Source organism: Hypanus sabinus, chromosome 3 (genome assembly GCF_030144855.1).
Source record: "Hypanus sabinus isolate sHypSab1 chromosome 3, sHypSab1.hap1, whole genome shotgun sequence".
Lineage (NCBI taxonomy): Eukaryota > Metazoa > Chordata > Chondrichthyes > Myliobatiformes > Dasyatidae > Hypanus > Hypanus sabinus.
In genome coordinates, this window is record NC_082708.1 from 142,570,847 (window position 1) to 142,589,432 (window position 18,586).

The 18,586-nt window shown below is 40.9% G+C and overlaps 1 protein-coding gene across 2 annotated transcripts in view; it reads left to right on the forward strand.

Annotated features, from left to right (window-relative positions):
- LOC132391713 (dihydropyrimidinase-related protein 1-like) overlaps positions 1–18,586 on the forward strand; it is a 63,541-nt gene that overhangs the window by 13,855 nt on the left and 31,100 nt on the right. For both annotated transcript variants that reach the window (XM_059965269.1, XM_059965268.1), the window contains exons 2-4: positions 584–672; positions 14,431–14,615; positions 16,204–16,368. In XM_059965269.1, coding sequence (XP_059821252.1) covers positions 584–672; positions 14,431–14,615; positions 16,204–16,368 — 439 coding nt within the window. The remainder of the gene's footprint in view (positions 1–583; positions 673–14,430; positions 14,616–16,203; positions 16,369–18,586) is intronic.

The following is an 18,586-nucleotide window of genomic DNA, read 5'->3' on the forward strand; positions in this document are numbered from 1 at the left end:
GTAGTTGGTATGATTCCAAAGCAAATTAAATTGCTTGAACTGTTGGATTCTGTGTAAGCTGTTGGCTGGAAGTTGAAGGAAATGTAGGAAGAAGTGAGTAATTCTCAGTATGAAGACACCTTCTTTGTGAGCAAGATGAGATTTTGCTGTTGTGACTGAGTTTTTAACCACCAAGAGAATAAAGTATGCCATTAAAGTGTTGCACTGTACAAGATAATAGGCGGACATTGAAGAAACATGCATTTTATTTAAGGATTTGAATTTGTACCGGTTCTTTTAGTTTTAATTTAGTTCTTGTTCTTTACTGGTCATAAATGAGCTTTCTCATGTAGAGTTGTTGATAGTAAGGATAGGCGGCTGTAGCATCGTTCAGTTTTTCACAGGAGTCTAACCAAACACAGGCCCAGTTTGGTTCCAAATGTACTTCTGTATCTTCAACCATATATCAGTAATCTTTCAATAGTGGGTACAATTACAAATTTGTTTAATGCAAAGGTTTTTCTTTACTGCTTTTATTTTGTCCTGTTAGTGGTACGGATTTTTAAGGTTTTTCTTGTATTCAGCTTTTTGCTTTCTTTTGTAGAGTGATCGGATTCTTATCAAAGGTGGGAGGATCATCAATGAAGACCGGTCCTTCTATGCTGATATTTATCTAGAAGATGGAATCATAAGGTAAAAAAAAATCTATAATAAGCTCTCCTATGATTATGGAATTTAATGACAGCTGTGTATATGTTTTTGTAATGCATGGTTTAGTGTAAATACATTTGGAATGCCCCCAGTAAATTGCCAACGTATTTATAAAATGTGGAAGATTTGCATGACATGGATACTAACAAAGAGAAGGGAATATTCATAGGCATGTGCAAATAGTCCAAAGTAACCTTTATCTGAACAGATAGTGAAGTTCTGGAGATTTACAAAATTAACTGTTCCTTGATGAGCCAGTAATGGATCAGTGTGAATGCCTCGAGTTTCAGCGGCTGTGTTTGCTAGCAGTGTGTTCCACGTGCTGTGAGTTACGTTTATTGGATTGTGCTTGTGGTTAGATTGCTTTCTATAACTGAAGTTTGAAAGATTTTTTTTCACATGGAATGTTACTGTAAAAAGTAAACCCTTATATAAGGTTAACAGTAAGTTTTCTTTCAGTTTTGTATAATTTTGTGCCTGAGAGTAGGAATGTGGATAGCATTATTAGGCCTGGTTGTTCCTTTGTGTCAGGTAGTTATTGATGTCTGCCTCTGATTATTGCATTCAATAATTGTTACATCTGCCAATCTGAACATTTTCAAAATACAAATTAAACTCTAAAACTGTGAAGTAATATGAGACAGTTGTATTTCAGAAATCCAGATTTATTAAAGTATTAATGTAAGTTAAAGCAACACACCCAAAATGCTGGAGGAACTCAGCAAGCCAGGCAGCATCTATGGAAAAGAGTAAACAGTCCACATTTCAGGATGAGGCCCTTCGTAAGGACAGGACAAGGCCGAGACCCTTCCTATCGGTCTGAAACATCAACATCAACCGTCTTCTTTTCCATAGACCGTCCAGCATTTTGTGTGTGTTGCTGTGGATTTTCAGCATCTGCAGATTTTCTCATGAATGTGAGTTAAGTGCTGCCTGTGACATCACCTGAGAATTGACAACTGAATACTATTTTTTTGTTCCCTAAATGGGATACAGCTTCTTTCCAAATGATCTTGGAGGAGCCTGAACAGTTAAATTCGCAGAGTATAGAAAGCATTGCAATTCAATGCCACCTGTCTCCTACCCAATGTTCACGCATTTGCGCTTCTAGAGGTCAGTAAGCAGAAGGTGGAATTTTGGTTTTTGTACATAATTGTTTTCTTAGTACAGAGGCATGTGAAAAAACAATGTTGTGGTACAGTTATTATCTACCATTCCTGTCCACAGATTCACAGTCACTTTCCAAAGATTTCAACCGAAATTGAGCTACTCGGAAAATTTACTTGTATTACAAATTTGGAAAAGGAAAGAGTTTCCCTAAGTTCAGTTAAATACCACACTAGGTGAATGTCTGTGCCATTGCAGAGTTGGCCTACTTTTCTTCTGAGTAATATCACTGAGTACATCCAAGGTTAAAGTGAATAACTCCACACATCTTCAGGCGTGATCCCAAGTGGAAAACTATATACTGTAGTCATACTGATACGCAGCGAATGAAAGCAACATACTGAGTTGAGCAGGGTCTGGTTGAACTGTTTCCTGTTCCAATCCGCGCGCGCTTAAGTGCCCACTCCCAGCATCCCCCGCTCCTCGCGGGGTGGAAGTGACATCGGCTTCCGGGCCGAGGTCTGCCCTGCACTAGGAGCCCTCTGGGCTGCCGCTGGTTGCGGACTCGCCCGCGACTGCTGGAGCTGGTTTGCCGTGTGGGTGAGCCGCCACACGCCCCCCCCCCCCCCCGAACCAGCGCTAGGAACAGAGTCCACAGCCTGTACACAGTCAGTTCTTTTAGACGGCGGGCCTCGTCGTCATGGGAGTGGCAACGCAACCGGGCGTTCAAGGTCTAGATGCGCCGGTTTGAGACGGTCAATGGAAAAAGTCTCACGACTGCCTATGTCGAGAACGCAAGTCGTCCCATTATGGCGCACCACCTTGTAGGGTCCTTCGTATGGTCGCTGCGGGAGTGGTCTGTGCGCGCCTCGGTGAATGAAAACTACCTGCTCTGTTGTAGGTCCTTGGGCACGAAAGAGGGTGTTGTTCCGTGATGGGACATCGGGAGTGGGGCAAGTGTTCCAAGTCGCTCCCGGAGTTTAGTTAGGACCACCATAGGTGTATCCTCCTGTCCATGGGGTGCTGGCACAAACTCACCGGGAACTGTGAGTGGGGCACCATAAGCAAGTTCGGCCAATGATGCGGCCAGGTCTTCCTTGGGTGCTATGCGGATGCCAAGCAGCACCCAGGGGAGGAGTTCGTCAACCCAGTCTGGCCCTCGGAGGCGTGCCATCATGGCTGACTTCAAGTGCCTGTGGAAACGTTCCACCAGGCCATTGGACCGCGGGTGGTAAGCAGTCGTTCGGTGGAGCTGGGTACTGAGGAGTTGTGTCAGTGCAGACCACAAAGCCGATGTTAACTGCACACCCCGTCTGAAGTGACGTAGGCTGGGAGTCTGAACCGTGTCACCGAGGTGGTAATCGTGGCTCTGGCGCATGTCTCCGTGACCGTGTCAGCAAGTGGGATAGCTTCCGGACACCTCAAACCTGTCCACCATGGTGAACAGGTATCTCGCTCCTCTCGAAACCGGCAGTGAGCCGACAATGCCCATGTGGACATGTTCAAACCTCCTATGTATCTGCTGGAAGGGTCGCAGTGGGACCCTCACGTGCCTCTGGATTTTGGAGGTTTGACAGTGCGTACATGTCCTGGCCCAGTGCCCAACTGGCTTGCATAGGCTGCGCCACACAAACCTGTCTGCGATCAGCCACATGGTTGCCCGGATGGAAAGCTGGGCTAAACCATGCAAGGCATCAAAAACGTGTTACCTCCAAGTGGTCGGGACAATGGACACATCGCAAAGCAGCTCATTACCTTTGGGCCCAATGCGTATGTCTTCGAATCCTGAGACTGTGGTTCGGTACGCTGGCATCTCGCTGTCCAGTTGTTGTGCCTTAGCTAACGCCGCATAATCCACCCCCGGAGACAGAGAGCGCACTGATTGGACGGAGGGGTGTGACAGCATGTCAGCTACGACGTTGTTCTTCCCGGAGATGTGCTAGATCGTGGTGGTAAACTCCAAGATGTACGACAGGTGGTGTTTCTGGCGGCCCGACCACGGGTCCGACACTTCGGCAGACGCGAAGGTGAGGGGCTTGTGGTCTGTGAAGACCGTGAACTCCCTCCCTTCCAGGAAATAGCTGAAGTGCCAGATGGCAAGGTACAGGCCAGCAGCTCCCTGTCGAAAGCGCTGTACTTCAGTTCCGGGGGTCGTAGGTGCCGGCTGAAGAAAGCGAGCGGCTTCCACTGGCCTTTGATGAGCTGCTCGAGCACGCCGCCAACTGCCACGTCGGAGGCATCCACAGTGAGGGCAGTGGGGACGTCGACCCGGGGGTGGACCAGGAGCGTGGCGTTTGTTGGTATGTTCTTGGCTTGTTCGAAAGCCGCCATTGCCTCCTCTGTCCAGGTGACCTCTTTGACCTTGCCGGACATCAAGCCGAAAAGGGGCCGCGTGATCCGGGCCGCTGAGGGTTGGAAATGGTGGTAAACCATCCCAACAAATTCCTGCAGGCCTTTAGCAGTGCTGGGTCTGGCGAATTGGTGGATGGCTTCAGCTTCTGCCGGCAGGGGCACAGCTCTGTGGTGTTCAATCCACTGTCCCAAGAAGTCAATGGCAGGTTGGCTGAACTGGCACTTGGCGGGGTTGATAGTCAGGCCATAGTCACTTAGGTGGTGGCAGAGCAGGCATAAATGTGCTAGATGTTCCTGGCGGGAGCAGCTGGCGATAAGTATATTATCCAGGTAGATGAACAGAAAGTCCAGATCTTGCCCTGCTGCGTCCATCAGGCGCTGAAACGTCTGCGCAGTGTTTCTGAGCCCGAATGGCATCCTGAGGAACTCGAATAGGCCAAAGGGGGTAATGAGGGCTGTCTTGGGTACATCATCCCGGTGGACTGGGATCTGATGGTACCCTCGGACCAGTTCAGTCTTCGAAAAGATGCGCGTCCCATGCAGGTTGGCCATAAAATCTTGGATGTGTGGTACCGGATCGCGATCGGACGTGGTGGTGTCGTTCAGCCTCCTATAGTCGCCGCACGGTCTCCACCCTCCCGCGGACTTGGGCACCATATGAAATGGGGAGGCCCACGGGCTGTCAGAATGCCGCACAATCCCCATCTCCTCCCTTCTTGAATTCCTCTTTCGCGAGGCGGAGCTTGTCGGGTGGTAGCCCGCAGGCCCAGGCATGGAGGGGGAGATCTCTGTGTGGGGATGTGGTGCATCACGCTGTGCTTGAGGTTTGTAGAGGAAAACCGTGGCGTGATGATAGATGGGAACTCCGATAACACTCTGGCGAACGCTTTGTCGGAATATGTGATGGAGTCCAGGTGCGGGGCCGGTAAGCTGGCCTCACCGAGGGAGAAAGTCTGGAATGTCTTTGCATCGACCAATCGTCGTCCCTTCAAATCCAGGAGCAGACAGTGCGTGTGGAGGAAGTCCGGACCCAGCAATGGCTGTGATACTGCGGCTAGCGTAAATGTCCATGTAAAGCGACTGGAACTGAACTGCAAGGGGATGGTTCTTGTACCGTAGGTGTGGATGGTGCTGCTGTTGGCTGCCTTTAGTTCTGGTCCTGTTCTTCTAGTTAGGGTATCGTGGCTCGATGGGGGTAGGAAACTGGTTTCCACCCCCGTGTCCACCAGGAATCTACGCCCGGAGTGCTTGTCCCAAACGTAGAGGAGACTATCACGGTGACCAGCCACTGAAGCCAACAGTGACGGCTGGTCCTGGTGTTTCCCTGGAACGAGCATGGCAGTCGGCAGTGGCAAATCCTGGAACCCCACCTTTGATGGTAAAATCACCAAGACTCAGAAGTGGTGCCGCCCCTTGGTGTGGGTGTTACGTGCTCCGCTGCTGGGGTGTGGGAGGGCTGGGCTTTCGGCCGTGCTGCAGCACTAATTTCGATGGTGGTTCCGCCATTTTGTTTGGCGCACCAAAGCACGTCCACGCGGGCAGCCACCCTATGCGGGTCTCTGAAGTCTTCATCTGCTAGCAGGAGGCGGATGTCTTCAGGCATTTGCTCCAAGAAGATCTGGTCAAAAAGGAGGCAAGGCTTATGGCTGTCCGCCAGAGCTAGCATGTCTCTCATCAGGGCTGATGGCGCGCGGTCGCCCAGGCCGTCCATATGCAGTAACCGCACGGCCCGTTTACGGTGGGAGAGGCCGAATGTGTGGATTAACAGGGCCTTGAGTGCCTCGTACTTGTCTGCTGCTGGGGGCTGATGAAGAAAGTCGATAAGTTGGCCTGCTGTCTCCTGGTTGAGGTGCCCACAGCATAGTAATACCTGGTGGCGTCTGAGACAATTTGCCTGACCTGGAACTGGGCCTCTGCTTGCTCGAACCAGACCAGGGGTTGAGTGGTCCAGAAGGTTGGCAGTTTAAGGGACACTGCATTCTGCAGAGCCGAGTTGTTCATGGCTGGGTCCAAGTGCTGTCGGACCGTCGGGGTCACCAATGTAGTCGTGCTAATACGCAGCGAGTAAAAGCAACACACTGAGTCGAGCAAGGTCTGGTTGAACTGGTTACTGTTTCAATCTGTGGGTGCTTAAGTGCCCACTCACTGCATTCCCCGCTCCTTGCGGGGTGGAAGTGACGTCGGCTTCCGGGCCGAGGTCTGCCCTGCACTAGGAGCCCTCTGGGCTGCCACTGGCTGCGGACTGGCCCGTGACTGTTGGAGCTGGTTCACTTGCAGTGTGGGCGAGCCACCACAATACTCTGTTAGTGGGAGAGAAGACTGAAGGAACTTTTGCATAGGCTTCATATGACATAAAGTTTGGATGCATTGTTAGATAATGTTAATATAAATGCAACAAGATTGAGTCCCATTCAGGAAGGGAGTTCTGCAGACTATTTGTGTATCTAAGAAGTGCACTTCATATACTTAATTGTTCAGTTTGCTGCTCTATAGATTCTAACTTTAGCAAAGGCCAGCCTTTATTTTCAGGGAAGTTTTACCAGAATCTGGATGCTCTGCACATATATTTAAGCAGTTATCTTAAATACCACAGTAGAGCAAAATAGAATTGGGCCATAAGACAGAGGAGCAGAAATTAGGCCAACTCTGACTTTCGATCATGGTTGATTTATTTCGTTCTCTTTCAGCACTATTCTCTTGTTCTCTCACTGCAACCTTTGACTCCTTTAATAATCGTCAGCTGAAAAAACTTGCTTTAAATGCACTCAATGATTGGCAATCTGTGGCAATAAATTCTGCAGATTCACCACCTTCTGGGTAAAGAAATTCTTCCTCATATCTTGTTTTAAATGAACGTCGTTTTTATTGAGAAGCTGTGCCGTCTGGTCCTAGTGTTTCTCACAACTAGAAACGTCCTCTCCACCGCCACTTTATCCCAGCCTTTCAGTATTTGGTAGGTTTCAATAAATTTTCAATGAATGAATTTGGTAGGTTACTACGGTTGTACTACCATCAAGAATATTTATCGTGACGTCCCACACTCCCATATTGGACAGTCTGATCACCAGGCTGTATTTCTGCTTCTTGAGTATAGGCAGAGGCTGAAGACTACAGCACAAGCGGAGAGGACCAAGAAGGAATGGATGAAGGAGGGGCAGAAGTGCTTACAGGACTAGACAGATTCATGGATTCATCTTCAAGTCTCAGTGAATTTGCCACAGTTCATTTGTCACTGAGTTCATTAAAACCTGTGTGGGTGAGTGTGTGCCTACGAGAGCAAACTGTACATACCCAAATCAAAAGCCATAGATGAACCCGGAGATTCGTAGTCTGCTGAGGGCTAGATCTGTGGCATTCAAGTCTAGTGATCCAGGACTATGCAAGAATGCCAGGTATGACTTATAGAAGACTATCTCAAGAGCAAGCGAACAATTCAATTGAGGTCAGAGGCAGAATCGGATGTATGTCAACTTCAGCAGGGTTTGCAGCCCATTACTTGCTACAAAGCTGAATCCAACATCATGAATGGCTGTGACGCTTTACTCCCCGGTGAATTCAATGCCTTCTATGCATGCTTTGAATTGGAGAATAAAACTACTGCTATGAGGGTACCTGCAGCATCCGGTGACCCTGTGATCTCTGTCTCAGAGGCCAATGTCAGAAGGTCTTCCAAGTGTGTGAACCCTCACAAGGTGACAAGCCCTGATGGTGTACCTGGTAGGGCTCTGAAAACCTATGCCAACCAGCTGGTGGACTGGTGGGGGGGGGGGGGTGGTTTAAAGACATTTTCAATCTCGCATTGATACATGTGGAAGTTCCCACCTGCATCAGAAGGCCAACAATCATACCGGTGCTCAAGAGGAGCAGGGTGAACTATCTTAATGACTCTCGTCCAGTAGCACTCAGTCTATAGAGATGAAGTACTTTGAGAGGTTGTTTATGGATTGGAGCAATTCCTGACTAAGCAAGGATCTGGATCCACTGCAATTTGCCTGTTGCCACAATAGGTCTACACTAGATGGGATTACAGTTAATTGGCTCCTCACGTGGCCTTGGCTCACCTGAACAATACTAATACTTATGCCAGGCTGCTGCTTATTGACTATAGCTCAGCTTTTAACACAATCATTTTTTCTGATGGTTATGAACAAAAAGCTCCAAAACCTGGGCCTCTGTACCTCCTTCTGCAACTAGATCCTCTACTTCCTCACTGGAAGACCACAGTCTGTGTGGGTTGGAAATAACATCTCCATATTGCTGATAATCAAGACTGGCGCGCTTGAGGGATGTGTGCTTAGTCTGCTGCTCTACTTTCTACTCCCATGAAAGTGTGGCTAGGTACAGCTCAAATGGCGTGTATAAATTTGCTGATGACACAACGATTGTTGGAACAATTTCAAATGGTGATGAGAAGGCATACAGGAGGCTGATAGATCAACTAATAGAGTGGTATTGCAGCAACAACCATGAAATCAACATCAGCAAGACTAAAGAGTTGATTGTGGACTTCAGAAAGGGTAAGACGAGGGAACAAACACGATTCCTCATTGAGGGATCAGAAGTGGAAAGGGTGATGAGTATCAAGTTCCTGGGTGTCAACATCTCTGAGGATCTATCCTAGGCCCGACATTATCAATACAGTCACAATGAAGTTATGATGGGGACAATATTTCATCAGGAGTTTGAGGAGATTTGGCATGCCATCAAGGACACTTGCAAATTCCTGCAGAGGTACTGTGGACAGCTTTCTGATTGGCTGCATCACCATCTGGTATCGGGGGGCACTGCACAGGATCAAATTAAGCTCCAGAAAGTTGTAAACTCATCATCATCATTGACACTTGCCTCACCAGCATCCAAGACATCTTCAAGGAGCGATGCCTCCCTGATATAAGTTATAACCTTTTGAAGAGAAAGAAGGAATTTAGCCCAGCGAAAAAAGCTTTATGGGAAAAGGGTTATAAATTTATAATGCGTCACCCAGCAACACTGATAATTTTTTTGGAGGATGGAAAAAGAAGATTTTTTACCGATTATCGAGAAGTGGAGGAGTTCGCACAAAAACTCCCAACTATTCACTAACCACACTAGAGATTTCCAAGCATAATGGATTAAAGATGAAGACAGAGACAGTGAATGGAAGTGATGGACATTTAAGGATGATATGGGGGAGAAAGGCAAAATTTCAGAAATACTAATTGAGAATAGTATTTTTTTTTCTTCTTGTATATATATACTTTTTTATGTTGCGGGGGTGCTGGGGAGCTTTGGATCGGTTACTGCGGGATTCACGTGTGTAATCATGACGATTGCCATGACTCGTACAACAGAGGGGGGTAATGTTGTGTTTTTTTTCACAACATTAGTAGGGGGGTATTTTGTTTTTTTCTTTATACTCTATTTTTCTTCTATCTTTCTGTCTGGATGATCAGTGGGGACACACATAGCAACATGGAGAATTTTAAAAAGATTTCCCAAGATACCACGAAAGTTGAAAGATTAGGTATTATTATAGATTGGAGTAACATAATTAAAAATAATGACTAATTTACTGAATTTTTAAAGTTTTAATGTTAATGGGCTTAATGGACCGATGAAAAGAAAAAGAATCTTAACATACATTAAAAAAAATGAAAACAGATATAGCTTTTTTACAAGAAACACATTTAACTGAGATAGAACATCAGAAATTAAAACGAGACTGGGTTGGAAATGTTATTGCAGCTTCATTTAATTCAAAGGCGAGAGGAGTTGCAATTTTGGTTAATAAAAATTTACCAATTAAAATACAAAACGTATCAATTGATTAGGTGGGGATATATGTAATTATACATTGTCAAATTTTTTCAGAACTATGGATTCTTATGAATATTTATGCACCAAATGAAAATGATGTAAAATTTATACAAGCAGTCTTTTTGAATTTGGCTAACGCACATGACAAAATATTAATAGGTGGAGATTTTAACTTTTGTCTAGATCCGGTTTTAGATAGATCAACAAAGGTTGGCGCAAAATCAAAAGTAGCAAAATTAACTCTATCATTGATAAAAGATTTAAATTTGATTGATACATGGAGAAGAATTAACCCAAAAGAAAGAGATTATTTATTTTATTCAAATAGACATAAAACATATTCAAGGATAGATTTTTTCCTATTATCAATGAATATTCAAGACAGAGTGAAAAATATGGAATATAAAGGGAGAATATTGTCAGATCATTTTCCTTTGATAATGATAGATAAAGAGGAATCAATTTATAGATGGGGATTATATTCAATATTACTAAAACATCAAGATTTTTGTGATTTTATGAAAAAGCATGTTCATTTCTTTTTAGATACAAATTCACATTCAGTTGATGATAAATTTATATTGTGGGAAGCAATGAAGGCATATTTGCGAGGTCAGATAATAAGTTATACTTCTAAAATTAAGAAGGAATATAATAGAAATAGATCAATTGGAAAAAGAGATTACAAAATTAGAAAAACAATTTCAAAGATATATGACAGAAGAAAAACGAAGACAACTTATTAACAAGAAGTTACAATATAATACACTTCAGACATATTGAACAGAAAAAGCAATTATGAGAACTAAACAGAGGTATTATGAACTAGGTGAAAGATCACATAAGGTCCTTGCATGGCAGTTAAAAACAGACCAGACTTCTAAAACGATAAATGCAATTCGAACAAGAGTAAATAAAATTATTTATAAACCTTTAGAAATTAATGAAACTTTCAAGAATTTTTATTCTGAACTGTATAAATCAGAATCACAAAATGATAATGTCAAGATAGAAAGGTTTTTATCACAAATAACTCTTCCAAAATTAAACACGGAAGAACAGAAGGGATTAGGTATGCCTTTTACATTAAAAGAGGTCGAAGAAGCTTTAGGATCATTTCAAAGTAATAAATCTCCAGGAGAAGATGGTTTTCCACCTGAATTTTATAAAAAGTTTAAAGATTTATTAATTCCTCCTTTTATGGAGTTAATACATCAAGCAGAAAGAACAGATAAACTTCCAGAATCTTTTTCAACAGCTATTTTAATAGTATTGCCAAAAAAAGATAGAGATCTTTTAAAGCCAACTTCATATAGAACTATTTCTTTGTTAAACACTGATTATAAAATAATAGCAAAAATCTTATCTAACAGATGATCTAAATACTTACTAAAATTAATACATATGGATCAAACAGGATTTATTAGAAATAGACAATCGGCAGATAATGTAACTCGGTTATTTAGTATAATTCATTTGGCTCAAAGATAGAGGAAATGAGTGTGGCATTTGCTTTAGATGCAGGAAAAGCATTTGATAGATTGGAATGGGATTTTTTATTTAAGGTATTGGAAAAAATATGGATTAGGAGTATCTTTTATAAAATGGATTAAATCCTTAAATACTAATCCCAAAGCTAAAGTAGTGACAAATGGTCAAATTTCAACACCATTTCAGTTTACAAGGTCAACTAGGCAAGGCTGTCCATTATCACCTGCTTTATTTGTGTTGGCGATAAAACCATTAGCTGAATTAATTAGAATGGACCCAGATATTAAGGGTTTCAGAGTTAACCAGGAAGAATACAAGATTAACTTATTTGCTGATGATGTCCTGATTTATTTAACAAACCCATTGCACTCGTTGCGTAAATTATCCTCTAGATTAGAAGAATATGGGAAAATATCAGGTTACAAAATAAATTGGGATAAAAGTGAAATTTTACCTCTTAATAGAGATTATAGTCAATGTTGATTAATAACTCAATTTAGATGGCCAACAAACTGTATAAAATATTTAGGTATAAGAGTTGATAATGATAGAAAGAACTTACATAAATTAAATTACTTACCATTATTGAAAAAAATTCAAGAAGATCTTGATAAATGGTTGATATTACCAATAACATTAGTAGGTAGAGTAAATACCATAAAAATGAATATATTCCCTAGACTTCAATAATTATTCCAATCACTACCAATACAACTACCCCAGAAGTTTTTTCAAGAGTTAAATAAATATGTAAGGAAGTTTCTTTGGAAAGGTAAGATGTCAAGAATATCATTGGAAAAATTGACATTGAAATTTGATCTAGGAGGGTTACAACTTCCAAATTTTAAGCATTATTATAAAGCAAATCAACTTAAATTTATTGCATCTTTTTTTGAGAAAGATAGACCGGCATGGATTAGAATAGAACTAGATAAAATAGGAGAAAATACACCAGAAGATTTTATATATAAATGAGAATCTAAATGGATACGGAAAAAAAAGAATCTCCTATATTAAAACATTTGAATGACTTATGGAATAAGATAAATGTTGATGATGAGACAAAGAAATCTTTGTTTCAAAAAGGGATTAGATATATAAGAGATTGTTTTGAAGGAGGTATATTAAAGTCATTTGATCAATTAAAGAATAAATATAAAGTATCAAACAACACTCCTTTTTGTTGCTTCCAATTAAAGGCTTATTTAAGAGAAAAATTAGGTCAAACAATGTTATTGCCGAAATCTAATGAAACAGAAACTTTAATTCAAAAAGGAAAAACTAAAAAAATTATTTCTTGTATGTATAGCTTGATTCAAAAACAGGCAATTAAACAAGGAGTCCATAAGTCAAGACAAAAATGGGAAAGCGACTTGAATATTAAAATTGAAGAAACAAATTGGTCAAGACTATGTCTTGATAGTATGACAAATACAATAAATGTCTGGTTAAGATTAGTGCAATATAATATTTTACTTCAATTATATATCACACACAAAAAATAAATAAATTAAATCCGAATTTATCTGATCAGTGTTTCTGACATAACCAAGAAATCGGTACTTTTTTACATTCTACTTGGTCTTGTTCTAAAATTCAACCTTTTTGGACAAATTTAGGAGTTTTATTGGAACAAATTATTGGAACACAACTTCCACATAATCCAATATTATTTTTATAAGGCGATATTGAAGGGATAAAATCGAAACCCAAATTGAATAAATATCAGAAAGAATTCATAAAAATTGCACTGGCAGTAGCCAAAAAGGCTATTGCAGTTACTTGGAAATCGGATTCGTACTTAAGTATAGATCGTTGGAAGAATGAAATTTCCAGCTGTATTCCATTTGAAAAAATTACTTATAATTTAAGAGATAAATATGAAATATTTTTGAAAATTTGGCACCCTTATTTGCAAAAGACAGGATTAAATACATAGGTACTCCAAAGATAAAATAATTGGTTATTTGGGGAAAGAAATAAACTTATATACTAAAGTTATTATGAACTCCATGGAGCATGTGGGGATCTTCCGATATCCAGGCACTCTCTCTTTCTTTTTTTTTCTTTCTTTCTTTCTCTTTTTTTTCTATAGGGATGTTGGGGGGAAGGGTATATTTTTTTTCTTTCTGCAATCATTTGAAAACTCAATAAAAATGTTTTTAAAAAACGGAGCGATGCCTCAAAGAAGCGGCATCCATCATTAAAGACCCCCATCACTCTGGACATGCTTTCTTATTGCTGCCATCAGAGAGGAGGTCTAGGAGCCTGAAGGCATGCACTCAACAATTCAGGAATAGTGGAGTAATTTCTTCCCCTCTGCCATCAGATTTTCTGACAGGAATCAATCAGGCTTTATGTCCAGCACCAGAGTGCTGATGTCTGACCTAAGGGGCTTTCCACAGCATTGTTCTGGGAATTGCAATAGATTTGGTGTGTGCTACTGGAACTTGATTTGAACCCAGCTGTGAATGAAACTGACATATTGACCTTTCAGAACCTTTTGATTCATATTTGGAAGGGCATGCACAGGAGTCCTAGATTAACTGCTATTTAATTGGCTAGGCAATATTCATAGCAGTAGTGAGTGACATTAGGCTAAGCACTTATCTCCTGTGTGCCCCTGTTACTACATAGACTTGGCCTAACTTGTGCATTAGTTCCCAGGCTTCTGTGTCACAGCTCTGCTGTTTGTCAGAATTGGCTTCATATTCAGTAAGAGTTTTCTACCCATGTCCATGATTTCAGCATTTTAATGTTTTTTTTTCACTTTGTACCTGTAGTCTTGACATCATATGACAAAATTGGATCAAAATAAGGACAGAAGAAACAGCTGTAAATGAATTTCAAAGGATCACAATGTCAACCAAAATTAATAATTAAAATTTTCTTAGAATCAAAACTATTAATGTTTCTTTATCAGTGGTTATTCTTGAATTAACAATCTGTTTATTTTTACATGTATTATGATTTATGTTTGTTTTTATCTTGCAGCCAAATAGGGGACAATCTAAATGTTCCTTCTGATGTGAAAACTATTGAGGCGAATGGCAGGATGGTTATCCCAGGAGGAATCGATGCAAACACCTATTTGCTGAAACCCCATATGAGCACCACTAGTGTAGATGACTTTTTTCAAGGAACAAAGGCAGCCCTAGCAGGAGGAACAACCATGATAAGTAAGAAATACAGCTTTTCTAATGAACATTTGCCATCCCTGGCCTTCAACTTCAATGGAACATTTTTTGTTAATGCACAACATTAAAAAAACTCCAATAAATTGCCAGAGTATGTTAAATAATGTCTTTTTTCTCCTCATATTTTCCTATAACATAAAGGAGAACACTCAGTCCATGAAGACTCTGCTGGTTGTCAGAGAAATAGAATTTACCCCCACTCATTATAAATTGCCTAGAACCCATTTTCTGATACACACCCATAGATGCCAATCCCAGATTCTCTCAATGGGCACCTAAACTAATGATAGATTACGGCAGCCAATTTACATCGCAGTGTTCATATGTGACAGAATCCCAAAGCACCCAAGGGAAACGTGCATAGCTACAGGGAAATCATGTAAACTTCACATAGTATGGAACAAATGAGTGGAAAAGGTACTTGTAGAATACAGTATATTTGGTGCTGGACCTATTCCTATTTTTTTTGGAATCAGGATTGTGAGGAATAATTGTGAACTCGTGATCTTTTGCTGTAATTGGAGGGAAATACTGCTTTGAAGTATGTCATTTGATTGGAATTAAGTCAAGCTCTATTAAGTTTTAAGATTCTGCAAGCACTGATCATCTCATTTATGTTCTTAGATCATTTCCAACTTCGTGATTTTCAGTGTTCCCTAAGCTGTGAATTTGAAGGTGTATGTTGTTGCAAGAGTTTTTGATGTCACTAGTTTTGTGATGATTTACTAAACGTCTAACAGCAAGTCTGTTTCTGTAACCTCTTACCCCACAGCCTTCCCTGGACTCTGCAGTGTTCCATTTCTGGGCTTGGGTGTCTCCCCCTCCTCCTTTACCTTCCCCTCACTACTCTGCTTTCAGCTGCCTCAGTCCTTGGCTTTGAACCTCTTCACCCCTTGCTCCTTCTAAAACATATTCCTTTGACAAAGCTTTTTATATTTGGTGTTTTTTTTTCTCAGTTTGTTACTTAACAGTGGAAAAATCTTGGCATATTTTTACTACATTGAAGGTGCAAAAACAAATTTGGTAGTTTTAATAATCTGAATTACCAGAATATTCCAACCATTGTTTGGCTATACAAGCATTATTCTGAAAGATATTCTAATAAAATTTACAAATGAGTCTCTAAAGAGGTTGGTTACAATGAATTCTGCTTCTAGATGCATATTCCATTCTGTATATGCTTCTTTTTAAGGTGATACACGAGTTAATAAAAATTCAGAATATTTTGTTATTTAGATATGGATTATCATTCCTGGCCCTTTGGACAATCTGCCATATATCCAAGCTTAATTTTTTTAGTGCAGGACTCATTTTCATTTAACCCCTCCCTGAAAATAGTCTCTGAATCGTGAAGACATTTAAATAGCTGATTTTATCTAATCAAAACCATTGCAAGGAATAACAGGAAGAGTATGTATGAATATTTATATTCCCAAAGTTAAAGGGATCATAGTAACAAAATGTACCTCATGGTAGACTTCCAGTATCTTATTTTCAGTGGTTCTGATCGCTGGAACTTTTCTAGGATCTAATTAATTTTTTGATCTATCTGTAAATGTTCTTTTTGCAGTTGACCATGTTGTACCAGATAAGAATGCTACTTTGCTGACAGCCTTTGAAAAATGGCACGAGACAGCAGATAACCGTTCCTGTTGTGACTACTCTCTACATGTGGATATTCCTCATTGGAATGAAGGAATCAAGGAAGAGTTGGAGATCCTGGTACAAGAGAAAGGTAATTATGCCTCATAAGTAACATAAAAGTAAAATACATTGCTTGTGGTTTGGGAGGAATTTAATGACTGATGTGATGAGATATGGTACTGGAGTAAAACAAGGTAGGGAGTTAGCAATGGAGAAGAGGCAAAGTTTGCCTGAAAATACTGGTGAAGGATGTGTGTAATGGTGAAGGAGGGTGCTGCAAGGGCAGATAAAGTGTTGTTGTGTTGGAAGATACAATGTGGTAACTATGAGCTAACTTTAATTTGCTTGCCTTATTAAGTACGAAACTCCCGCTAAAAGAAAGGATTTTTAAAGAATGCTTGGTTGTTCTTCATAATAGAAACATGAAACCATTTAGAAAGAGGCAAGTTTTCTTTGGTTCATTCCTAATAGCCTGCTTTATTTTGTTAATACAAGACATAGAAGATATTTGGAACAGTGTGCTTAAAGTCAATAGGACATAGGAGCATTAGGCCTTGTGTTGAAGGGTAATAGAAATATTCAAGACTAAAATAGATCTTTATGAGGTAAGGGTATATAAGGATGTGGAACAACGGTAGGAATGGGCTTGATGTGTGCCTCATTAATAAATGAATGGCCAAACTGGTCCAAGGGACTGAATGGCATCTTCCTATCCTTTTCAGCCTTCCTTGGCCTGTCTCTGTAATTCCTCATAGCAAACATCAATTTCCTGTCCCTCACCTTGTGCCCTCTCTTACAGTTTTTCTCATTATTCTTTCATCAAGTTGTGATTCTATTTAATCTTCCTGAAGTGCATAAAGAAACTCTTTGATGTTGCTGTCACTTGCAGCCTTGCTATGCTGAAAGCCCAAGGTACCAAGAGGGCTATTTGTAATTGCTTTCTCTTGAAAGCCATGTTGGGGGAGAAAAAAGCACAGCAGTTCCTTCACAAGTGTATTTTTTTCTTTACAAGACAGCTCATATCAATGTTCATCTGCCTCTGATCGTTTTCCATCATTTTATCATTATATCTTGCACAATCTCCCATTCCCACTGTTTTCTAGATACAGTAGGTCCGTGGGATGTATACTAAATCATATACGTGGCATCATACTCATATCGTAATTGAAACATAGGGGTTTCCCATTAAAGCAATCAAAGTGCTCCCATGACTACAGAGTCTCTTTTCAATCTTATAGTTTATCCTAAGAAAATATAATGGACTCTAAAATTTATTAATATACTTAATTAGTTATGTGACTTAACTTTCTAAAAAATGGACCCATCTGTACATGTTTAGATCATCTAATCATTTCCAGGTTGATTAGTGACTATTGGTGGAGACTGTGATTCACCTTACCACAGCTTGGTAAGCTTGGCACAAGGAGGTTATTAGTGCAGTTCCTGATGTCACAGATCTTGAACCACAAAATCCATGTTGGTAGACATCAGAGCTCATAGAATCATAAGGGTATAGGTTTAAGACCGGGGTGAGAGATTTAAAAGGGACATCAGGGGTAGCTTCTTCATGCAAAGGGTGATGCATGTTTGGAATGATCTGTCAGAAATACTGATTGAGACAGGTACGTTAGCAACATTCGAAAACCATCTAGATAATACATGGACAGGGGAGTCCAATAGCATGGAAACAAGCCTCTTTGGCTCAACTTATCCAAGCTGACTGGTTAACCCAGAGAACTAGTCCTGCCTACCTGTGTTTGGCCCTTAGCACTTTAATCCTCTCCTGTCCATGTTCTTATCTAGATGGCTTTTGAATGTTGCTAATATGCCCATCTCAATCACTATTTCTGGTAGCTGAAATTTGCACCAACCTTTGCGTGCAGAAGGCCTGATGCCTGTTTTAAATCTCTCACCTCTGATCTCAAACCTGTGCCCTCTTGTTTTTAGCACCCCTTCCCTTGGAAGAAGATTATGTGCTTTCACCTTGTTTATATGCTCCTGCTCTTATATACTGCACCTCTATCAGTTCAACCCCTCAATCTTGGGAGAAACCTAGGAATTTTTGTTGTTGATTCACAGAAAATATTCTGCTAGGGACTCGTTGTGTGCATTCATTACACATTGTGTGCCAGCAGTATATTAAATAATTCACTGACCACAGTCACCTTAAGAGTGAATCACTTGTGAGCAGCATCTTTTATTTATTTAAAGATACAGTGCAGACAGGCCCTTCTGGCCCAACGAGCCACACCAAGTTACCCACTGTTAACTCTGTGCTAATCGCAGGACAATTTACAATGATCAATTCA